The 25647-nt window shown below is 42.3% G+C and overlaps 1 protein-coding gene across 5 annotated transcripts in view; it reads right to left on the bottom strand.

The window, feature by feature from the left end:
- The window catches only part of dgkza (diacylglycerol kinase, zeta a), a 473329-nt gene that overhangs the window by 172520 nt on the left and 275162 nt on the right, over positions 1-25647 (bottom strand). For all 5 annotated transcript variants that reach the window (XM_059975478.1, XM_059975480.1, XM_059975477.1 and 2 more), the window contains 2 exons: positions 21241-21320; positions 12986-13055 (listed from right to left, as the gene is read on the bottom strand). In XM_059975478.1, the coding sequence (XP_059831461.1) occupies positions 12986-13055; positions 21241-21320 (150 nt within the window). The remainder of the gene's footprint in view (positions 1-12985; positions 13056-21240; positions 21321-25647) is intronic.

Below are 25647 nucleotides of genomic sequence, written 5' to 3'. Positions count from 1 at the left end.
GCACACACCTTTTCTGCAGTTGTTCTAAATCCCCTTGTTTTAGGGTTATCCAAACCAGGCTTTCTGCTCTTTGACACTTATTTGCTAGCAAGAGTTTCTGCTAGCCAGTTTCAAATCTCCTCTGTTCTCATTAGCTCCACAAACTCTAATCATCGAATTACACTCCCCTGAATGTTAAATCCTCCGCTCAGTTTTTTTTTTACAGTGCCTCATGACCTTTGACTTGTCTAACCAGAGAGTAGTTAATTTATCTACATTTTTGAAAACATGTACTCCTTTCATAGTTTGTGCTGTCCCTGTCATCTCAAAGTGAAAAGGTAGATGTCTTACAGTAGTTGGCATCTTTAGGCAACACCAATTTATCACTAGTTCCTTAGAATTCCATGATTGATGAAGCTATTTCTCCCCCCCCCCCCCAACCCTCCATATGTTTTTTTAGCTCAAGAGGGTCTGTCAATATCACAGCACCCAGACTGGGGAGCGACCGCACACCTCACTGTTGTACACGATACTGTCCTGCACTTTCCACATCCTGTTCAAACAATTCTTTATGGCACAGATTTATCATGGTCATTTTAAATCCCCTTTCATTCATCTTTCACCAAGACAGTAACTGCTCATTCCTGAATCTTACACAAGTTGACATTCCCCGTTCAAGAGATTAAGCCAGCATGATCAATAAACTCTAGTCAGTACCAGACTGACAAATGGTGTTGACTTCAAACTGAAGACCCAGATGACCTCCAAGGAGGATGATAAAGATAACAGCATAGAAAATCAGATGCCCTGGGCTGTTTTGTTAACAGCTCTATGCAACTCTGCATTGATTTTTTTTTCCAGACTAGAATGCAATTCCAACCACTTCCAGGTGAAATCACACATCAGAACCACACATTCATTAGGCACTTCCAGTCATAGTTCACCCTTGTGTGCTTGAAAAATACAAAGCAAAACTATAAATATTTAATAAAATAAAACACACGGGAACAAAACTCCCACCTTAATTATTCAAAATAAACTTTTTGGGATGTGATTGAGAAAGGCCAGAATTAATTACAAAGTAGGTAAAATGTAATAAAATAATTGCAGATACAAAACAGAAACTCGACAGGCATATGGATAATACAAAAATAAGAAATTTTTGAAGCATGGAAGGGTTAGATTGACTTTAGTGTTGGTTATAAGGTTGGAACACATTCATGGATCGAAGGGCTTATACCATGCCATAACGTACTATTTTCTATGTCCCAATATATTACGTGCCACAGTTTCTGACAGGAGATTGGATTGTGCGTACAATAAAAAGAACTTAGGTTTAAGCGGAGCGGCCATTGTGTGACAGGACCAGTGTTAGAATAGGGAGTTGAGGCTTTACCTCATCAAGGCTTCAGCGAGGAGAGGCATGGGCCATATGTAGATTTTTTTTTGTTGTTTATTCTTCTTTTCTTTTTTATTGCAACACTTTGAGCAGTGGGGATGCCAGCAGGATCGTGAAATGCTCCTCTTGCGGGATGTGGGAAGGCAGGGAGACTTCCAATGTTCTTGTTGACCACACTTGCAAGAGCTGCATCCAGCTGCAGCTTCTAACATACTGCGTTAAGGAGCTGGAGCTGGAACTGGATGAATTCTGGATCACTCAGTAAGCGACGGGATCGATATGCTGGACATACAGGGAGTTAGTTACACCCAAGGTATAGGACGCAGGTAACTGGGTGACAGTCAGGGAAGGGAAAGGGGATAGGCAGCCAGTGTAGATACCCACTGTGGCTGTTCCCTTCAACAACAGGGAAATGACTTAGCAGAGGAAAGCCACAGCAGTCAAGTCTCAGGCATTGAGTTTGGCTCAGTGGTTTGGGGTGGGGGGGGGGGGGGGGTAGAGGAGGCAAGCTGTAATAATAGGGGATTTGTTGGTTAGGGGAACAGGAAAGAGGTTCCGTGGACAAGAATGAGATTCCCAGATGGTACATTGCCTCCTGGGTGCCAGAGTCAGGGACATCTCAAATCAAGGTCATTCTCAAGTGGGAGGGGAGGGTGAACAGTCCAAAGCTGTGGTCCACGTCAGTACCAATGACGTGGGTGGGACGGTTGACAAGGTGAGTTCAGGGAGTTAGGTGCCAAGTTAAAGGACAGGACCTCCAGGGCTGTAGTAGTTGTAGTCTCTCGAAGTCCGAGGAAGATGAACGTGTTGCTTAGTCAACATCTGTGGGCACGCATATGACTTCTGAGGCCGAAGTCCGAAGCGCAAGGAAGAAGACGAAGATGCACAACACAAGGACCTGTGCGTGAAAGATATTATAGTGAAAAAGCCTTAGCATGGAGACAGTCCCACTCTCTCGGCCTCGGAGGTCAGGACCCACTGGCACGAAGATCATTACACATGGTGGTAGTAATCTCAAGATTACTACCCACGCCACACGCTAGTGAAGCCAGAAATAGGAAAATCAGACCGTTTAACACATGGCTAAGGAGCAAGTGCAAGAGAAAGGGGCTTCAGATTTTTGGATCATTGGGCTCTCTTCCAGGGAAGGTGAGACCTGCACAGAAGGGACGGTTTGTATCTGAACTGTAAGGGGACAAATATCCTAGTGCTGCACGGGGTGGGGTGGGGGGGGGGGTTTAAACTAGAGTTTCAGGGGGATGGGAATCAGAGCACCAGAACAGATTGTCAAGAAAGATGTTAAAACTACTTACAAATTCAGGAACCGAAAGGTTGGGCATTGTGGGACTAATATTCTGAGCTACATATATTTCAATGCAAAGAGTATTGTAGAAAAGGCAGATAAGCATGGATCAGCTTGTGGAATTATGATATTGTGGATTTGTCGCAGGAGAGGCAAGACTGGCAGCTCGATGTTCTGGGGTTCCATTGTTTTAGATATGATAGAGCAGGAGGGGTTAAAGGGTGAGGGGTGACATTGCTAGTAAGGGAAAATGTCACGGCACTGGTCAGTTGGGACAGACTGGAGAGCTCGTTTAGTGAGACTTTATGGGTAGACGTGAGGAATAAAATGTATGACCATGTTAATGGGATATTATGGGCCATCCAACAATCTGTGGGATTTAGAAGAGCAAATATGTAGAGATCACAGACTATTGTAAGAAGTATAAAGTTGTGATAGTAGCTGATTTTAACTTTTCGCATACTGTTTTGACTGGAACTCCCATTCTGTAAAAGGGCTGGATGGGAAAGAGTTTTTTTAAATGTATTCTGGAAACATTCCTTAATCAGTAGATAGAAGTTCCAACTCGAGAGTTATTAGATCTCCTATTAGAGAATGAGACACAGCAGGTGACAAGTTTGTGTAGGGGAACACTTTGTCATAATGCCATTAGTTTCATGGTAGTTAGGGAAATGGACAGGTCTGGTCCTCAGTTTGAGATTCGCAATTGGAGCGAGTCCAATTTTGAGAGTTTCAGAAAGGATCTGGCAAGAGTGGATTCGGATAGATTGCTTTCTGGCAAAAGGTGTACTTGGTAAGTGGGAGTCCTTCAAAACCGGAAGTCAAAGAGTATAGAACTTGCATACTCCTGTCAAAATAAAAGGCAAGGATAACAGGTTTTGGGAACCTTGGTTTTCGAGTGATATTGAGGCCCTAGTTAAGAGAAAAAAAGGGTGCATTGCAAGTAGGAACAAATGAGAGAAAAAAAAGTATAAGAAATGCAAGAGAAGTCTCAAAGTGGAAATCAGGCACTTAAGAAGGAAAACACTAAAAGGTGGCTTGAGGTTACTCTATCAAATGGTGAAGGAGAATCCTAAGGCCTTCTACAGATTATATTAAGAGCAAAAGGATAGCAAAGGATAAAATTGGTTCTCTGGAATTTCAGAGTGGTAATCTATATGTGGAGCTGAAAGAGATGTGGGAGATTTAAATAGATTTTTTTCTATCTGTATTTACTTGGGAGACGGACACCGAGTCTATCGAAGAGAGGCAAAGCAGCACGGACCCTACACAGATTACAGAGGAGTCAGTGTTTGATGTTTTAAGGCAAATTAGGGGTTCCTCAGACCCCGTGGGAAAGTCGTGCAGAAATCGCAAGGGTCCTAGGAGAGATATTTAAACACCCTTAGCCATGGGTGAGGTGATGGCAGATTGGAGGGTAGCTAACATTGTTCCACTGTTTTAAAAAGGCTCTAAGAATAAGACAGGAATTTATAGGCTGGTGAGTTGATATCAGTAGTGGTAAAGTTATTGGAAGGTATTCTAAGGGACTGGATATTTAAGTATTTGGGTAGACAGGGACTGATTAGAGATGGTCAATCTGGTTTTGTGCATGGTAGATTGTATCTAACCAATCTTATAGTGTTTTTCAACAAAGTTACCAGGAATGTTGATGAAGGCAAGGCAATGGATGTTGTCTACATGAACTTTAGCGACGCCTTTCACAAGGTCTTGCATGGGAGTTTGATCAAGAAAGTTCAGTTGCTTGGCATTCATGATGAGGTAAGTAACTGGATTACACAGTGGCCTCATAGGAGAAGTCAGAGAGTTGTGGTAGATGGCTGCCTCTCTGACTACAGGCCTGTGACGAGTGGTATGCCATAGGGATTGGTCCTCGGTCTGTTGTCGTTTGATATCTCTATCAATGATCCAGGTGAAAAAAAATGGTAAACAGAATCAACAAATTTGTGGATGACACCAAAACTGAGGGTGTAGTGAGCAGCGAGGAAGACCATCAAGGCTTGCAGTGTGCTCCGGACCAGGTTGAAAAGTGGGCTTTAAAAAAATGGCAGATTGAATTTAATGCTTACAAGTCTGAGGTGTTGCATTTTGGGAGAACCAACCAGGGTAAGACTTACACAGTAAATAGTAAGACACTGAGGAGTGCAGTAGAACGAAGGGATCTGGGAATACAGGTCCATAATTAATTGAAAGTGGTGGCACAGGTTGATAGGTTCATAAAGAAAGTTTTTGGCACAATGGCCTTCGTAAGTTAATGGACTGAATATAAGAGATGTTATGTTGAAATTGTACAAGACATTGCTAAGGCCTAATTTGAAGTAATATGTGTAGCTATGGTCACCTATCTACAAGACAGATAAGAAGAAGAATGGAAGAGTACAGAGAAAATTTACAATGGTGTTGCCAGGACTTGAAGACCTGAGTTATAGGGAAAGATTGAAAAGGTTAGGTCTTTATTCCCTAGAATGTAGAAGACTGAGGAGATATTTGATAAGAGGTATGCAAAATTATGAGGGTATAGACAGGGTAAATGCAAGCAGGCTTTTTCCAGAGGTTGGTCTTGGGTTAAGGGTGAAAGGTGAATTGTTTAAGGGCAATATGAGCTGCCAGCGTGAGTGGTGAATGCAGGTTCAATTTCAACATTTAAGAGAAATTTGGATAGGTAAGTGGATGGGAAAGTTATGGAGGACCACGGACCAGGTGCAGATCAACAGGACTATACAGGCATGGATGAGATGGGCTAAAGGGCCTATTTCAGTGTGGTAGTGTACTGGGGGAAATATGCCACAGCCATAAGAAGGGAAACTGGATGCTTCCCTAACAAATAGAAAATGGGTCATATTAATAACCCTGAGAAGAAACTGACATTGAGATTGGACAAGGGGAATGTGCTTCTTGGTTTTCTCACTGTTCAGAATTTGCTGATACTATTTCCCCTCATTACCATTCATTAATTTTATAATCCTTTTACTCTTGAACTGCAGGAAGAACGTAGTCCCTGCTGGATAGCTTGCTGTTGAACATAGGCTGCTTGCTGGTCACGGGAGTGCCAAAGCCAACACAAGGGCCATGTGCACTTATTTTAATAAAAAGCATCTTACAACTTGTAAATGTATTTCACATGCACATGCCCTTAACAGCTATTTCTCACCATTTAAGAATGAAATAAAGCATTCCTAATCAACTAGCACTTGCCTAAATTTGAGAGCAAATGTATCAAGAGGTTAAAGTTCCTATACAATTGCTGGGGAGTAAGCATTGAAATCATGTGCTCAGTGACAGCTAAACATTATTTTTATTTACTAGCTGTAATGTGGATACCCGAGTAACCCCATGCGACCAGCAAAAAAAAGAGACTCAACAAATCTGGACAATGCATTCACCTTCCAGACCTAGATTACACAAGCTGAAATTGGAGGAAGAGGCTGAATGAAGATTGTATTGCCTGCAGTACACTGGAGCCTAGCTTAAAGCTAGTTGCACCAATACATAGCTATCGGTCAGGTCTGTCCTCAGCTCTTCCCACATAATAAAGAGAACCTTTAATTATCCTGAGTTTGAGCACAGCAGTGGTTCCAGGATTTCATTTTTGCAAGTCAGCAACTACTGAGACACTCAGGAGAGCATTAAGTGATTATAGGCCACCAGGGTGAGCTGCTGGCAATGATTTGCCCCAATACCAAGTCTCAGGACAACGGGAAGCTCGTGCAAGTGAAAGAGCAGCAATTAGCAAATCTGAACCTCCTGCCAGGGCTAGACGTATAATTAGGCACAGCTGTTACTCGAGAGGAGACATATTTAAGGGTAAACAAAAAAAAAATTGCTCTCAGCAACTGAGAGTTAACCGTAACCTCAACTAAGCAGCTACACTTGCACTGTTTTTCAGGCAGCTGAGGTTATATCTGCTACAAGTGTTCAATTTTCATGGGTGTCAAATTCTCATTACAGGGCAATAAATGAGGCAAATAATGCATATTTATTTTTAAAAAAACATTTAGTATTGTACATCCCATTAATCAATTAATTTGCCAAATCAGCAGAACCATATCAGTTCTTGAGAATTACTGTGTTTTACTTTGGAAACTGCAAAAGGTTGGAAGGAAAGAAGTGCAGTATTTCAGCAGACTAAAGCTCAGCTGGAGAGCTGCTTCCCACAGGCTCACTGAAAGGATTCTATCTGACTGACCCTGCAGGTCAAAGGTGTATAGTAATTTATGAGGGCATACATTTTGTCAATGCCAAAGGGGAACAATACTCCAGAGGGCATAAGGTCTTGAATCCAAGTACTCACACCAGAAAGGACAGAGGAAATCAGAGTTTAACAAATGCCTTCTCTCGAAGAGACAGTTTATATATATTTTTTGGGCAGAAGGAAATGTGGTGATCAAAGCATAATCTCAAGGAGAGACTGGCACTTTTACAAACCACTCTCAACTCCACGCCCAGCATTAGACTTAAAGATAAAAGAATTACATCAAAGTCAGAGTACCAGACCTACAGGACAACAGTCAGAGTCTGGTGTGCTGAGGTTAGGCATTCCAAGCAGGGAAACCTATATAGAAGCCAGCACTAGATGAGAACAGGCAGTTTATGGAGATGGCCTGTTGACAGTCTGAGAGACTCCATTCTCTTAACCACCTTATCCCTTCCATCAAAGAGGTTTCCATCAAACTTGTTACATGCACTCCGAAACATGCAGTGAAATGTATTGTCTGAGTTAAATCAAACTGCAAGTCTTGTCATGCTTCTGGCACCAAAATAGCGTGCTCACAAAACGTTAAACCTAGCCATACATCTTTGGAATTTGGGAGGAAACCAGAACACTGGGAGGAAACCCACACAGTCATGGGGGTGGGGAGAGAGGTTGGGGGAAGATGCACAAACAGCTGCAGAAATCGAAGCTCAATCTTACAGCTGGTGCTGTAAAGCGTTGTGCTAACTGCGTTCTTGCATACCTCTGCTCCCCATATCCTAAACTTGCAGCAGGCTCTGGTAGTCTATCGCCCTTGTGCTCTTGGTTTAGATCTCTTCAATTTAAAGCTCCTACTCTGGTTTTCCCATCTTCATTTTCCTTCCTCTGTATCTGCCACCAGTGCCAAAATCCTCTGAGAGTTTGACATGTTAGAATTCAGATCGCTTCTCAATCCTCGCTTCTGTCTTCTGCTCCGGAATACCGATCCTGCACTCCCCAGCTGCCTGGTTTATTGATTAATTTGACACATGCACAGTGAAAAGGTACAGTAGTACAAGGGAAAACCATAGCAGAATGCAGAATAAAGTGCAACAGCTTCAGAAAAAGTGCAGTGCAGGTAAACAAGTTACAAGATTGTAACAAGGTACAGTGAAGAGTTCTTCTTCCTTTACCGGGGAACCATTCAATAGCCTTACAGCTGCACTGAAACCTGGTGGGACATGCTTTGCGGCTTTTTCAGGCTTCAATCCAAAGGAAGAGGGGAGAAGAGAGAATGCATGGGGCGGCTGGGGTCTTTGATTCTGCTGGCTGCTTTACTGGAGCAGCATGAAGTACAGCCCATGGAAGTGATATGTTTAAGCTGTGTCCACAACTCTCCGCAGTCTTTTGCAGCCACAGGCAGGGCAGTTGCCTTACCAAGCTATTGATCATCTGCCCTATATTTAGTCATCCCACCATGTCAAATCTTAATAAGGCAGCTGTGAAATTCCTTCACAGTTTACTGTGTTAAAAATGCTATGTAAATATGACTTTACTGGTAGAGAAGAAAAGATTCTGACTTGCTCTTTGTGTGAACTGAGGATGAATTTTGTGTCTGAGTCAGACACTCCATTTGAAGTCCAAGTGCATCTTTAATTGTAGTGCAGCACAACAGAGGTAACACACTTAAGGTGGGACATTAAACCAAAGCCCTGCCTGCCTGCCTGCCTTCTCAGGTGGAAGTTAAAGAACCCATAACAACTGATTTGAATTATCTTCACAGCTGGTCAACATGGCAGGAACAAAATATATGATCATTATCACATTGTTATTTGATGGAACTGGCTCAAAACAAATTGATGCACATGTTTCCTACACAGCAGTGATGTTATTGCAGGAGTATTCTGTTACACAAGAAAAACTGCAGATGCTAGAAATCTGAAGCATCATACAAAATGCTGGAGGAACTCAGCAGATCAGGCATCATCTATAGAGGGAAACTGACTGTCAATGCTCTGAGTCGAGACTATTCATCGGAACAGGAAAGCAGAAGTGCAGAGGCTTGTATAACGGAAGGAGGATGGGGAAATGGATGAGGCATCCGTTAGTCTCACGAGACCATGGATTTGTGCCTTGGAAAGTTTCCTGGGCAGGGTTGTATGGGAGACCGGCAGTTGCCCATGCTGCAAGCCTCCCCTCCCCTCTCCACGCCACCGATGTTGTCCAAGGGAAGGGCAAGGGGTGATACAGCTTGGCACCAGTGTCGTCACAGAGCAATTAGTGGTTAAGTGCCTTGCTCAAGGACACAACATGCTGCCTTAGCTGAGGCTTGAACTAGAAACCTTCAGGTCACTAGACCAACACCTTAACCACTTGGCCACATGCCAAGGATCAGTGGGTGTAAGTGAATCCAAGTGAGAGGGGGAAGTTAAGGGAAGAACAACAAAGCATTTTGTTAGTTATAAACGTACAGCACACTTGTGGAGGTGGTACAGCTGCTGTCTCACAACCACAGATCCTGACCTCCGCAGTGCTCTCACTGTGGAGTCTGCACGTTCGATGGGTTTCCCCTGGTTACTCGGGTTTCCTCTCATCCCAAAGATCTGTGGGTTGGTAGGTTCATTACTGTAAATTACCCCTAGCATGATAGTTGATGGTAGAACCTGAGGGGTATGATGGGAGATCAGGGAGAATAAAATAGTGCAAATGGGGCTTGATGAGTAGGGCATCACTGGGCCAAATGGCCTGTTTCACTCTATGATTCCAAGGTGCTTTCGGACGGATTCAGGTCATGAAAAGCCTAAATGTAAATCTCTTTTTCCAACTTAAGCGAGAATGGTTAATCCAAAGATCATAAATTTTAGTGACAAAAATATTAGGCTTTCTGTGGCAAGATATTGATAGAATATGGAAGTTACAGAATTTAGAAAAAAAGGTGACTTTATGAAGGACAATTCTAGGACTAGTTCAATTCTTTAGTTTCAGAGTAGCCAGGTAGAAAGCAGTGAAGTTTTGAGATCAGCGCTGTGAGCTTGAGAATGTGTGGTGCTAATAGTTCTATAAAAGTTTTTAACTCCAAGGGGACAATGGAAACAGTAAGCAGGACAGGCCGACTGTGCTGGACTTCCCAAATTATCCCACAAATGGTGCTGTGTTACAATAACCTGTCATCAGAGTTCTCAGTAATACTGGGGAAGTCAGGCTATCCAGAGGTCTCTGGGATTTCCTCCCCTCGCCTTTGAAAACCCATTCATTCCTCCTTAAGGATGCATTCTTTACAAAGTGCTCTGCCATGTATTATACTTTAAACATTGATGTACTTTATTTGGTCATGGCCCTCAAACTTTACTCCCCTCTCCTGAGTTCTGACTATTTCTTTCCTTTTTGCTCATTACACCCATGTGTGGTGACTCACTCTGCCTAATTGCATCATTAAAATAAATTCTCTTGCTTTCGACTGCTGACATGGCTTTGTACAATTTTCCTTCTACATCTCTGGCTCATTTCCCCAAGTACTTCATAAATTAAGTCCCCTTTCCATACATCTGGACTACTTTTTTCTCTCTCTTCTCCCAGTATGTATTTAGTTTTGCTCATAGTTTCCCTCCTAGAATAGAACAAAGACAAAATCCCCTTTGATAATTTTGCTGGGACCCCTGATGTTTATTACTCTGATGTTTAACTAACTTTTGTTTGCCATAAATAATTATTCAATTTGAAAAGGAACTTTTACTTTCCACCCTGGCCTTTGAAGCTACACAGTACTAGGGAATCAAAACATAGCATCTAGCCTTTTCAGCATGCGTACCAAGAGGGGAAGTCCTGGGTCAAATGCCTTATCTAAGGTGAGAGTAATTTGCCTCATCCCTCTGACTGGGGGGGGGGGGGGAAGAGAAAATCAATCAGCCAGGATCCCCAATCCAGTGATCTTTGCCAGAACTTCTGTGACAGAAGATAAGCGGAGCCTTTATTCCAGACTGACTGGCGGGGAATGCTGCTGGACGAGGCAGCAGATGGGTTGAGTTTGACTGACAATATTACAACCAATGTGGCAGAGACTGCCGCAGAGATCAGAACTGCATGATGAGCACAATGAAGAGTAAAATTAAAGGAGGAACCAGGAGATAAAATGAAGGCAATAACACAAGCAAATATGAAATGTTGTCCTCGAATGCAATGTTGCATTGGCAGAGGTGTGATATTCAGGGTACCCTTCAGAGTAGATTCTTACCTCATGATAATTTTAAGCACTTTAGCACCTTAAAATTGATCCCTGTTTCTGCTTGTAAAGGCCATTGCCCTGCCAGATCAATCAACCAAAAAAAGGAGGGAAAATCATCAAAATTGGCCTCTCATAGCAAACTGTCAGGGATAGAAATGTAAGACAAAGATAACAGAAGTAGTTTAGAGGAGAGGGCAGATAGGTGGTATTGAGGAAAGGAATAAGAATCACAATACAACCCTAAGAAAACACTAAATTTCAAAACAAAAGTGAATTGAAGTGTACTCTGTTTAAATAAATACACCCTTTGAGAAATATCTGGATGTGGAAAATGCTTTTAAATATGAATTGATTGAAGGAGGAACTGAATACAAAAGCAAGGGGATGGTACAAAATACTTGCTAAGTCAGAGTACTGATGTCCATTATAGAGCAGAGACATGAAGAAGCTGATCAGGTAGATACAATAATATGGCACTTGCAATGAAAAACTCAAAGTCTGATCACAGTATTAACTTAGAGGATGTGATCTAGGTTCTAATAAAACTATTCCAAGTTTTAAAAGCATAAACAATATTTCTACTGGTCAGCAAATAGGCACTAGCTCAGTACTAGAAGCAATGAAGCCAAGTATAGCTCAAAGATCACAGAGAAAAATTAGAACAAAATTTTCCTTATGAGAATTAATGGAGTATATAATCCAGCAGCACAAGGGGCTGTCAGAAGCTTTCGGTAACTGGGCTGATAACAGGAAATCTGCAAACTGGCCAAAGAATAAAAATGTTAAGTATGTAGTATGGACAGAGAAGTAACATGAATCCATGAATCGCAAGTGGAGGTAGCTTTGTCATTGTACAGATATAACGGGCTAAAAAGGCTAACTTCTGCATTAGGTATCATTCACACAATGGATCTTGAAAAGGCTAAATACTTCTATAGTATATTACATCCCTCTTCCATCAGACTCTGAGATCCTGAATAATTACTGCAACTCTTAATAGTTTTAGACAGAATAAATACTCTTTCATGTCCCCTCCTCTCCATAGGTCTTACCCAAGATCCTGAATTCATCACTGCTCTCCCCCCGCCCTTTACCTCTACCATATTCCTCTTTCTTCAGGCTTTCAAAATGACCTAAATAAACACCACGTAATAATCACCTTTCACAAGGCTCTGAGTGATTCCTTCAATAAACATTACATCACACTCCTCTCACCAGGGTCTGCAAGACCCTAAACAAACACACAAAGTTTCTTTCAACTTATTATTAAGGAGCAGGAATGGCACTACTTTTTTGACAAGATCTGCGGATCGAAGGAAATAGCTCTTTCTCTCCTTTCATAATCAGCCTTGCCAAAGAATTAATAAAGGCTGTATCAAGTTATAAATGGTTCCGTATTTTAACACAAGTTTGAGACAGACATTTGACATATGACTTTATGTACTTTTATTACTCCCTGGGTAAGAGTCATTTTCTCCTGTCATGCATTGCTGAAGATTGGTTAAGATATTGATGATGGGAATTAAGACTTGGATGATTGGGAAAATAGCTTTGCACCTGTATTGGGGTTTATGGCTGATGATAAATGCAGCTTTGCTTTACAACTGATCTACATTAGAATTCATTTCGAAACCACTATGAAATAACATCTTTAAAAATGACATGTACCATGTAAGGATGATCCCAAAGTTCAGTATTTTATTGCTTTTGGATTCTCTTTAAGTTTGGTGGCAAACCCTGTATCCACATTTCGTCCTTGGAAATACTGTTTTAAGGGGACAGCAACTTACAAGGTTGTTCAAGAATTTTTGTGACTGTAATACAAGAAATAGTCCTTTAAAAGGCCTTTAACAAGTACTTGTGATGGAATGTTTCTTTACTACGTACAATATCTTTCAAAAAGATACTTACAGTCCAGAAAACACCATTTTGGGGAGAGCTTCTGTGAAGATAAGGTTCTAGACTTGGTGCCATCACCTTCCTGCAAAGGGATATGAAATTAAAACAACTTGATTTAACAGTTACAGTAACTTGATTTGTGAATCAACACTACAATGGGGTACAATGGAGCTGTTACGTTTACAAGTCCCAACTCTAAGATGGAGAAGATATGGGGGTTTGAACCATGTTAGGCCACACCAGCAAGGAGAACAAGAATATATTCTGATGGTAAACACAAACCCATAGGTTAGATGATTTCCTGTCACACAGGGTAAAAAACCACCCCATTATCTGGGCTAAACATGGTTATGACCACCAGGATAGCATTCATAATGTAGCCTTTAATCCGGCTGTTAAATCTTCCACCATTTGGCATCACTTTCCAAGCAGAAAAAGAGTGAAAACACACTCAAAGGGTGCAACAAACCACATTGACAGAAAACAGGCTGTTGCTGAAAGCATGAATGTGAAAACATCAAGTGCAGAAAGACATGATCAATACATCAATAAAGAAGCCTCAGAGGATCCAATGAAACAAGAGAACAGAAGATACTGATTATATTGACTGGATTAAGCCGATGTACATGTTATAAAAAATACTGCAATTGAAGGAAATAATTGCTATATTCCAAGCTGCAGAACTCAATTCTGAGGACGTCAATGGTATTTCAAAACTCAGATAGGGAGTGGCACCTGCATTAAAGTTCACTCACTATGTACCCTGCCAAGGCTGAACCTCAGTGATAGAGAATGCCCACTAGAGGAACTGGCTGACCTTCTAACACAATTACATTGGGGAATACTTCGGAAATTGGAATGTTGTTTGATTCAATTAGATTGGTTTATCATCTCAGCATTTTTTCTGGGGGTGGGGGAGATAAGCAGCAGCATGTAATATTCTTGCATTACAGATGTTTGGTCACCGCCACTCAAATGTAATGTTACTCTACCATCAAACAGGTGGTGCACATGCAAACTAAATCTCACGTCGACCACATGACAACAGTCCTTACATGCAAACGCTCCGCACAAATCACTACAGCAGTCCCTGTGCACAACCAGGAAGATGTACTCATGCGCAAAATAGATCAGATTTGGGTAACTGTTCAGATCAGCACATGCCATTGAGCCAAATCAACAGGTCACAAACCTGCAGCATCAGATGCTGAAGCGAGGGTTGAACCAGGGGGAAATCCTGTGGAAGAGCAGAACACCTTGCATTGATCAGTAACTGAGGGATACCTGCTGTACTCATCCTGACCGAATTTTGCTTCATCGAGAGGACGTAGATACAATGCACAGTACACAAGTCATCTCTGGCAAGCGGTAAGACAAAGGTCATCAGGCTGAGGTATTCTCGGGCATCCTGCAGGAGTCAGCTGCACTAAACCAAACTTCTGCTTAGCAACAGGAGATCCACAGTGGGTGGAAGTGCCTGCCATGGGGTGGGGGAGGAAAGGGAAAGGGAAGTGCCTGGCAAGAGGGGAGCAAAATGGAAAATGCAAACAATAAATGGTGCAAGGGAGTTAGGAGGAACAGCACCTCGTGTTCCGCCTGGGCAATCTACAAACCCATGGCATCTTCCTGTAAACTGCCCCCCCCCACCATTCTTTCTCTCCCCGATCTTCATCACTGCTTCTTGCCTTTCCTCAATCTACTTCATCTGTCCACACACACTTAGTGGTTCACCTCTACTGTCCCCATCTGCCCTCCCCTCCTCCCTCACCTGATTCTGTGCTCCCCCTTCCTCTCCTTTCCGATTCCATCACCTTCAACCCTTTCTCATCTCTACCTGTTACCTCCCAACTTCTGCCATTGCTTACACCCTGCTCTCCTCCAACTGTCCAGCACTCCCTTCTCACATGGAACCACCTACCGCTTGCCAATTCTTATCCACCCCGTCCTCTCACCTTTACATGTGGATATCTCCCTCAAGTCCCTCTGTATCTTCATCACAAAACACATCATCAAGCTTTGTATTATCAGCATGTATGGATAACAGGCACTTCACTCCCTCAGATGGATTAAGGACTAGGGCTCCAGCAATGATCCTCCAACGTCCCAACCCAACAGGACCCATTTCTTCCTACTTTCGCTTCCATCTGCTGAGCATTTAATTCAAACCCCGTATACCACATGCTCCAATTGCAGTTATGGCAATGGATGCAATGTGGCAAATATCAAAAGGCCTTATGAAAAACAAAATGAATTACATCATTTTCCTTGTCCTTATCCTTTCTTCTTGTTAGGACTTCAAAAGTTAAACTATTTCCCAAACATGAGCATCCTTTAGAAATCATGTTGACTTCCATTTCTGTTTTCCAAGTACTCGCTTACCATTTCTTTAACAATAGATTGCAGCATTTTTCATACTGCTGATGTCAAGCTAACTGCTCCAAATTCCCAGCTTTTCTTTTGCTCTCTTTTCTTAAACAGTGAGACTACAGATTACATTTGATAGCATCAAATTTGTGAAGGTCTTCTAACAGCCATAACATTTTGGAAGATGACTACCAGTGCATTCACTACCTCCATAACCATTAGCTTTGAAACCTTCAGATGCAGTCATCAGGTCTTGGGGATTTATCACCTATGTTTCTCATTAATGTCACCAACGTTAATTTGTTTAACTGATATTAATCCTTCAAGCTCTTTATTTTAGACCTATGGTCCGCCACAGTTTCAGGTTTTCTGTTTCTTCTTCTGTGATGTCAGGCAGAAAATATTTTTTTCCCTCTACTGTTTCCTTTGGTATAATTTTCCTGTCTCCACCCGTAAGGGATTCATATGAACATTGAACCTACCAATGAAAATGGCACAGATAGCGGTGCTGGTGTCTCACGGCTTCAATAACCCTGGTTCAGTCCTGAGCTTGTGTGGAGTTCGCATGCTCCCCCTGTGACCGTGAGTGCTCTCTTTTCCTTCCATATCCCAAGGATGTCTGAGTTGGTAAGCTAATTGTCCGCTGTAAATTGGCCTGGGTGTAGCTGAACAGTGGAATTGGGGGCAGTGGGGGAGGGCACGAGGGGAATGCAAGGAGAGTAAGTTACAGAAAAATTAGAGGGGAAGAGGATTTTCTGTTGTCTGTATAGACTCAATAGGCCAAACTGGGCTCTTGCTTTTATCATAGGGAATGTGAAACATCCTCTCTACATCATGTGCATCATGGCTGCTCCAGCTCATACTTGTTTCAAATAAATTCCTTTTTTGCTCTTCTAACTCTTGTGAGCGTAATCCCAGCCTGACTAGCCTATCATCATAAGACGTTCTTCCATCTTATCCAACTTCAGCTCAACTTCTTCATTTTCTATTCCTGTGGAAGCAATTACAATTTGTTTTGATGTTTCTTGCCAGCCTTCCTTCATATTCTACTTCACCTTCCCTTAACAATGCTTTGGTCATCTTTGACTGAACTGTAAAAATTTCCTAATCCTCAGGCTTATTTCATTCTTTTGGGGGAATGTTATAAGCCTTCTCCTTTGATCTAATACTATCTTTAACTCCTCTTGCGAGCCATAGCTGGACCACTTTCATGTTTATTTTTGCCTTGAAGGGGAAACACATTACTTGTAAATGACATTAATTATTTAAAAGGTTAGCTATTGCCTGTTTACTGTCATACAAATTAATGCAGTTTCCCAAGCTATCATATCTGATGTAGAGCTTCAGTCTTTGCAGAATTTTCTTGTTTAAATTTAAGGGCTGTTTCAATTTGCATGAAATGATATACAGTTTTTATATCAAATTCAGTATCATAATTATTGTTTCTTTGAGATCCTTTGACCATCAGAGCATCAATTAGCTCTTTTTTATTATACAAAATCAGATCCAAAATAACTGGTCCCTTTGCTGGATCTTCACAATAACAATCTAGAAAACCAGTTTTTCTTTATGCCATAAATTCACTTTTTACACTGTTTATCGCTAGTACAGTTCTCAGTCTATATGCAAAATTCCTCATATTTACTGTATTACCAACACCTCAATATTTCTGATTAATAACAATGCTTCACATTACATTCACTGAGGCCTACAGATAGCTCCCATTTATTTTTTTCCCATCACTTGCTGGTGCTCAGCTCCATCCAAATTGATTTGACTTCCTCATTTTCTGAGTGAAGATATTTCACCGTAGCTGCCCTTATTCCACTCATTAAACTCAAGTCCAGCCCACCTCTTTCTCCATTTTGTCCATCTCCTTTAAAATTTAAATAATTTGAAATATGTAACCATGTATTTTCTGGTTATTAACTTCCAGCCATTTATTTCTATTAATACCATTACCTCTCCTGCCACGTTACAAATGCATTCAGATTTTAAAAAAAGTCTTCGGTTCTATCTTTGTGCACTTTTCCCTCTTTATAACCTATTTGGCGATGCCCATGTACAGTCACTTCCTGAAAGATTATGCACATCATTATCCATTATACTGCCCAGTATTGTCAAATTCTCCTATTTGTTTTAAATTACCTCTCACCAGACACCCCACCTCCCAGACCTCACCCAAAACAATTCGAGGTCTTACTTATAGTCACCAGAACACAATGCCGATTCTGACTAAAGCTTACCTAAATGGAACAGCTCCCTCTTCCCTGAAACTGATTCCAGTGGCCCCAAATTAAAGTACATTTCTCCAATGCCAATCTTTGAACTGCACATTCAATTCACTGACCACTTTCACTCTAGTCCATTTGCAGGCAGCTCAAGAAATAATAGAGCGATCCTCACTCCTGCACCATCCTGCAATTTCGCTGAGATGCCAGTGGGATTTGTAGCGCGCTCCACAACATGAATGGCAGCATCCTGGCTGGACAGTGCGGCACACAAAATAACACACTGAAAAATGCAAAGGCTTCACTGAAATTGTCGCCATTTAAAGGACTCTACTACAGAGGAAGGATCAGAAAGCACTCTGCTCATTACTGCAGAGATAACTTCGGGTAAACAGAATTCCAAAAATCTAGTCTTCAGGATTTTACCTACTATTTTTTGGGATCAGAAATCTTTCAGTTACACTCACAGCTGAAGTCCTTCACTATCGGCAATACTCAGTCAATCAGCTGACAGAAAGTAGTACCGTAGCATGGCACTTGCTACGAAAGTCATCAAGAAATCTCACAATGCAGTTACAGAATATTCAGAGTCTAAATTTATTGCAAGTTCCACTCTTTCCTTATACACATGCCTGCATTATTTCCTCAGAGCACAAGAAACAGAAGTTTATTCCTAAACCTACTTCTACTACCCTTCAAACCTTGCATTTTAGACCACAATTTGCTGCACAGAAATGTCTCTTACATCCATCGTAAATCTTCAATTACCATACATTTTCATCTCGGTTCTTCCCATTAGCACAACCCACATTCTCATTTAACTTCAATTCCCCATTGAATTGTAAACGCATTATAACCTTCGCTGCTCTAACGGTGAAGAATCCAAGCTCCCACCTCTTTGGTATCAGATTGATAAATTACCCCTTTACCTTCTTCAAGACATTAAATCCGTACTAAAGTGCATGCCGAGAATCATACATGATGGTCTCCACCTGAGGTGCAGTAATCGTTTATGAAGTTTCACTGGATATTCTGTGGGCTTCCACCACTGCATATCCAATTATAATGTGAAAAGTCCCATCAGTTTTTGTAACAGCCCTTTAAGCTTGACTTGCTACCAGCAAAGATTTGTATGTGAAATCCTCATCATTGATGTCGCTTCAAAATTGTCCTATTTATAATAATTTCTTTTCACTCTTCCTGCCAAATTCAATCAAATACCTCCCTGTATTAAATTTCATCTGCCGGATATCACTGCATCTTATGCCAATCCATCCCTTCTTAAAGTATCCCTAATTTTCAATCCTTTTCCTTGCAAATTCAACCCCCTGTTCTTCCCTCCTGCATTTGGCATCAAATGCAGCCATGATTGCACAGCTGAGCCCTGGGAAAATGACTGCATACCTCAGCAATGAACGTACACCGTATGCTGCTCTGATTTGAATCTCTTAACTAGTCATCATTATTTCTTAAACCATGCCAATAAAAAAGGCCCATCAGAATGATTCCGGGAATGAAATGGTTAATGTATGAAGATTGGTTGATGGTTCTGGGCCTGTACCTGCTGGAGTTTAGAAGAATGGGAGGGGGGGGTGTCTAATTGAAACCTATCGTATTTTGAAAGGCCTAGATAGAATGGATGTGGAGTGGATGTTTCCTACAGTGGGGTCTCTGAGACTAGAGGGCACAATGTCAGAATAGAAGAATGTCCTGTTCGTAAAGAGATGAGGAGGGATTTCTTAAGCTAGAGGGTAGTGAATCTGTGGAAGTCATTGCCACAGACGGCTGTGGAGACCAAGTCATTGAGTATATTTAAAGTGGAGGTTGATAGGTTCTTGATTAATCGGGGCCTCAAGAGCTATGGGGTGAAGGCAGGAGAATGGGGTTGAAAGGGATGGAGTGGTGGATCAGACTCACTGGGCCAAATGGACTAATTCTGCTCCTAAGTCTTATGGACATGAAAGCAATGTGCTTTCAAAGACCGTTTTTCTCTCAAAACCAACAAGCCTGAAAATCAACCAAAACTTGGAAATGCTACAATCAGGACATGCTGAAAGATTTTACATAGAGGTGGCATTAACTAGCTCTATGACTGAATGAATTCTATAAAAACAAACAACAAAAGTAAGAGAAAAGCAAATACCAATCTTCTGGATTGGATTGTACTTCTCTTTGCTCGCTTGGATGTGAACATTTTAAAGGGAGATCTTCCTTTGGGTGGAATTGTTCAGATATTCATTATTCCTGTACTTCATATCGTGTAAGTGCTGCTCAGAAAATAGTGTGAGACACTGTGGGAAGATGCTCTTGGATGTGATGTTAAACCGAGGAACTTCTTCAGAATGAATTTAGGCAGATTATTTAACTTTGTGCAATATTTTGCTAATGAATACAAGAAGCCATCACTTCTAAAACAGTATCTTTGTTCACAGTCTCTGCGCAGTGCAGATGCTTCCGGAGCAGGTTATTTGAAGCAGAAGAGAATAATTGTAAATTAATGGTGGTAAAATGAAACCTCACTCTTAATTAATGCAGCATATTTTTGTGTCGGATTTTTATGGTGACTGCTTGCTTCCTGCTCCCCACCCCTTTCCACCCACCCCAATCTGGTTTAAACTCGTCAAGTATCAAGAGCCTAGTAAGTCATTGCTCCCATCAGCACAGGCACTGCCAACGTTTGACTCAGCCAATGCTCAAATGCATCGTCTGAAATAGCTTTCATTGGTCTTCTCTCCATCATTCAGAGTCAGGTCAGAATAATCGCCCACTTCTCTTTCTGGCCTTTCATTGTATCTGAGCAGGATGGAACAGTCCAGGGCTCCTGTATGCAACAATACTTTGCTAGGCTCCAGCTTGCCACCAGGGGTCGCCAGGATTAAAAAAAAACATAATTACTTCTAACATTCCAGCAATACTATCATTAGCCACAACAGAAGGTAATACGGACCCTTCTTCAGGGCTAAGGAAGGGGGAGGATGTCAGAATGAAAAGTGGGCAGAGGGGAAGGAGGTCAGATGGAAGGTGATAAGTGAAGTCAAGTGGGTGAGAAAGGTCAAGAGCTGGAGAAGAAAGAATCTGATAGAAGAGAGAGTCGACCATAGGAGAATGGGAAGGAGGAGGAGACCCAGGGGTAAGTAATGGGTAGGTTAGAAGAAGTAAATGTCAGAGTGGGGATTGAAGAAGGGGGCATGGAAGGAGAAATCGATATTCACGCCATCATGTTGGGAGGGTTGCTCCTCTACCCTGAGGGAGGCTTCATCTTGGCACAAGAGACAGCCATCGACACGTCAGAATGGGAGTGGGAATTTAAATGTTTGACCATAAGAGACATACACAAAGGAGATTTTTGCAGATGCTGGAACTCTTGATCAGCACATACACAAAATCCTTGAGGAACTCAGCAGATCGAGCAGCACCTATGGAGGGTAATAAGGTGCCGAGATCTTTCATCAGAAGAGGACAGAAGCCAATATAAGAAGGTGGGGTGGAGGAGGAGGAGTACAAGCTGGCAGGTGAGGAGGAAATGGGTGGGTTTGGGAAGGGGGATGCTGGGAAGGAGCTGGAAGAGGTAAAGGGCTGAAGGAGGAAGCTAATAGGTGAGGACAGTTGGAAGAAGGGGAGGGAGGTGGGGAACCAGAAAGAGGTGATGTCAGGTGAGGACATGAGACATACCTCCTGAAGCCTCTCAATGTGGGTGCGGCAGATCTCCAGGTCACTGTCTCCGGGGACAACGATGATGCCCAAGGGCACAGCTGAAACAGAATGGGAATGAACGTGAAACGATGCACATATCAAAAAGAGTTAAATCAGCAACAGTAAAATGAACTGCAGTCAAATTACAGCATTCAGATACCAACAAAATACTTCACAGATGAGTAATTTGGGTCCCGTAACAAAGAATGGATGCGTTGACATTGGAGAGGGTCCAGAGGAGGATTACAAGAATGATCCTGGAAATGAAAGGGTTAATGTATGAGGAGCATTTGATGGCTCTGAACCCGTTCTCACTGGAGTTTAGAAGATTGAGTGGAAGAGTCTAGGACCAGAGGGCTTATCCTTAGAAGGATGTCCCTTCAGAAAAGAGAAATTCTTTAGCCAGAAGGAGGTAAATCTATGGAATTTACTGCCAAAAGTGGCTGTGGAGGACATGTCATTGAGTCATTTAAAGTGGAGGGTCATAAGTTTTCGTTTTATAAGGGTGTCAAAGGTTATGGGGAGAAGGCAAGAGAATGGGGTTGAGATGGAAAATAAATCAGCCATGATCAAATAGCAAAGTAGACTCAATGAGCTGAATAGCGTAATTCTGCTTCTGTGCCTTATGGTCTTTATTTCCAAAATACAGTTACTGTAACAATGTAGAAAACACCAAGTCTTCGCAAAAAGATCATTTAACTTTAAAAAAGGCAGGTAGTTCAAAACATTAGGAACAGTCTCAAGTCAAGTCAACTTTTATTGAGATTTTGACCATAACTGCTGGTACAGTACATAGTAAAAATGAGACATTTTTCAGGACCATGGTGTTACATGACACAGTGCAAAAACTAGACTGAACTACATAATAAAAAAAAACACAGAGAAAGCTACACTAGACTACAGACCTACACTGGACTGCATAAAGTGCACAAAAACAATGCAGACATTACAATAAATAATAAACAAGACAGTGGGGCAAGGTGTCTGTCCAGGCTCTGGGTATTGAGGAGTCTGATAGCTTGGGGGAAGAAACTGCTACATAGTCTGGTCGTGAGAGCCTGAGTGCTTCGGAGCCTTTTGCCAGACGGCAGGAGGGAGAAGAGATTGTATGAGGGGTGCATGGGGTCCTTCATAATGCTGTTTCCTTTGCGGATGCAGTGTGTAGTGTAAATGTCCAGGATGGCAGGAACAGAGACCCCGATGATCTTCTCAGCTGACTATCCGCTGCAGGGTCTTGCAATCCGAGATGGTGCAATTTCCGAACCAGGCAGTGATGCAGTTGCTCAGGATACTCTCAATACAACCCCTGTATAATGTGATGAGGATGGGGAAGGGGGGAGGGTGGGAGATGGACTTTCCTCAGCCTTCGCAGAAAGTAGAGACACTGCTAGGCTTTCTTTGCTATGGAGTTGGTGTTGAGCTGGAGTATGGACTTGCTTGTTCATATCCACCTGGCAGGCATCAGCCCTGTTTACCATCTCAGCTTCCGCACAGCAAGATTGCCAAAGTGGGTAGTGCTCAAATCTCCAAGATGCCATGGGCCACCACATCCATGTGAGGGTAAAATAGAAAATTCAGGCAGAGGGAAATGAACAGTCAAGCTGGGTCTGGCACAAGAGGATGCCTAGTAATTAACAAATTTGCCTTCCGGTTATTTAATTAACTTTCAATCAACCTTTTGAAATAAGTTTCAAATATTTAATATCTACTGAATTCTGATTTAGATTTAGCAATATTGGTAATGGAGCTTTTCTGAGAGTTAACAGTAGTGAACTTTACATCAAGATGGTTTAGCAGCTTCTCCAAGCAGCACTAACACAAGAGCAGAATCAATGGGATAAAAATTCACATGCCCAGTAACTCCCACCAAAGCTACACCTGCATGGGGCACAGTCACCAGTTTGACCTGTTAGTATGTGACTGACAGAGCCTGGAGCCCACAGTTCAATGTGGAAGAGGTTGTCGGGTACACATCAACACGCCTGGGCTTAACTGTGGTGCAGCTTCTGACAACACACAGCTTCCACTGTGACTAGAGGAAAAACACTAATATAGGTGAGACTGTAGAACAGAGGGTGCCAATACACGGCTGTCGAAGAGGCAGATAAGGTGGTGAAGGTGGATCTTGCCATGGTCACATCAGTGAGTACAGCAGCTTTGCTTCCTCAGGAGGCTAAAAGATAAAGTGTCCCCATCAACCCTCGCCAATTTTTAAAGATTGCACCATAGAAGGCATCCTGCAGGATGAATAATGACTTGGTGCGTCAACTGCTCGGCCTGAGACCACACAAAACTGCAGAATTGTAGACACAGACCAGCACGTCTCCGAAACCAATGGACTCTGTCTATACATCTTGTTACCAGCCAGCGTAATCAAAGACCCCACCCACCTCTCTCCTTTCTCCTCCCATCCAGCAGAAAATACCAAAGCCTAAAAGCACACACCACCAGGCTCAAGGGTAGCTTCTGTCCCTCTGCTATTAAGTGATCAGTCCCTAGTACGCTAAGATGGACCGTTGGCCTCACAATCTACCTCCCTGAGGTCTTTTACCTTATTGTCTGCCTGCACTGCACCTTCTCTATAACTGCAACATCTTATTCTGCATTCTGTTATTGTTTCCCCCATACTACTTGAATGCACTGATACATTGAAATGATCTGCATGCATGACATTCAAAACAATGCTTTTCAATGTGACAATAATAAACCAATTAGCCAGAGTTGGGACTTCATGGTGCAAGTGTCCAAGGGAATGGTGAGGCCACGCTTAGACTATTGAGCACAGTTCTGGTCGCCCAGCAATAGCATGAATATCATTGAGTTGAAAAGATCGGAGGAGAAATTCACAAGGACTTTGCAGGAACTGGAACACAGGAAAGTGAGGCTGACCTTGTAGATGTTAGAATCATGAGAGGCGTAGCATAGTTGAATGATTATGGTTCATTTTTCAAGGATAGAGGACACAGATTAAGATGAGAGAAGAAAGATTGAGGGGATTTGAGAGAGTTTTTTTTTGCCTAGAGGAGATAGTGGATATATGGAACAAGCTGCCAGAGGAAGCTGTAGATTACATATGTTAAAACATTTAGACTGAAACATGGATGGAAAAGATTAGAGGGATATAGGCCAAATTCAGGCAAATAGGACTAGCTCAGATAAACATCATGATTAGCAAGGATGAGTTCAAAGTAAATTTGTTATCAAAGTACCTACATATCACCATATACAACCCTGAGATTCATTTTCCTGTGGGAATACTCAATAAATCCAAGGACCATAATAGAATCAATGAAAGACCACACCAACATGGCGGACAATCAGTGTGCGAAAGACAACAAGCTGTGCAAATACAAAAAGAAAGAAATAATGATAATAAATAAATAGACAATAAATATTGAGAACCTGAGATGGTGTCCTCAAAAGCGAGTCCATAGGTTGGGGGAACAGTTCAGTGATGGGACAAGTGAAGTTATCCCATTTGGTTCAAGAGCTTGATGGTTGAGGGGTACTATCTTTTCCTGAACCTGGTGGTGTGAGTCCTGAGGCTCCTGGACCTACTTCCTACGACGAGAAGAGAGCATGGCCTGGGAGGTGGAGGCCCCTGATGTTGGAAGCTGCTTTCCTGCAACAGCGTTTCGTGTAGATGCGCTCAGTGGGTACTTTTCGGAGGATTTTTCTTTCAAGAACGTTGGTGTTTCCATACCAGGCTGTAATTCAGCCAATTAACATACTCTCCACCATACATCTAGAGAAGTTTTAGTTCATGTCGGATCTTCGCAGACTTCAAGGGAAGTAAAGGCATGACCGTGCTTTCTTTGTAATGGCTCAGGACAGATCCTCTGAAATGACAACACGCGGAATTTAAAGCTGCTGACCCTCTCCACCTCTGATTCTCCGATGAGGATGAAGAGAGGGGCTGAAGGATCTGCTTTCATGCCGTAGAACTCCACGACTCTATGAGTGCCAAGTGCCTCTCTCTGGAAGCTGTTAACTGCCATCTAAACTCTGATGGTTGATGACGGTATCCCAGATACCACATCTGAGGCTCCAAGGGTATTCCAGTAGGTTGCTAGCCAAGCCGACGGCTGTCTTTGGAAATGGTCAGCGAGTCTGTGGAGTTGGAACCTGCTGTCCTTTTGCAGGACATCGGCAGTCAAGCTGCACCACTACAATGGCAAGTGTGCTTTTGCAGCTGCCTTTCAGCCAGCCAGAATCAAGACCTTCTGCACACGGGTTTCTCCCAGCTGGTCTACACAGCCAACTGCATACTTCTCCCATCCAAGGGACCAATGTCTTAGAAACATTATTGTGGAGGATTTCTCTATTGTGATACAGGAAATTAACAAACTGGAGCAGAGCACAAACAGATTACATTATCTATCATTA

Source organism: Hypanus sabinus, chromosome 7 (assembly GCF_030144855.1).
Source record: "Hypanus sabinus isolate sHypSab1 chromosome 7, sHypSab1.hap1, whole genome shotgun sequence".
Classification (NCBI taxonomy): Eukaryota; Metazoa; Chordata; class Chondrichthyes; order Myliobatiformes; family Dasyatidae; genus Hypanus; species Hypanus sabinus.
Note: the sequence above shows the minus strand (reverse complement) of the source record. Positions and strands in the feature narration are given on the sequence as shown.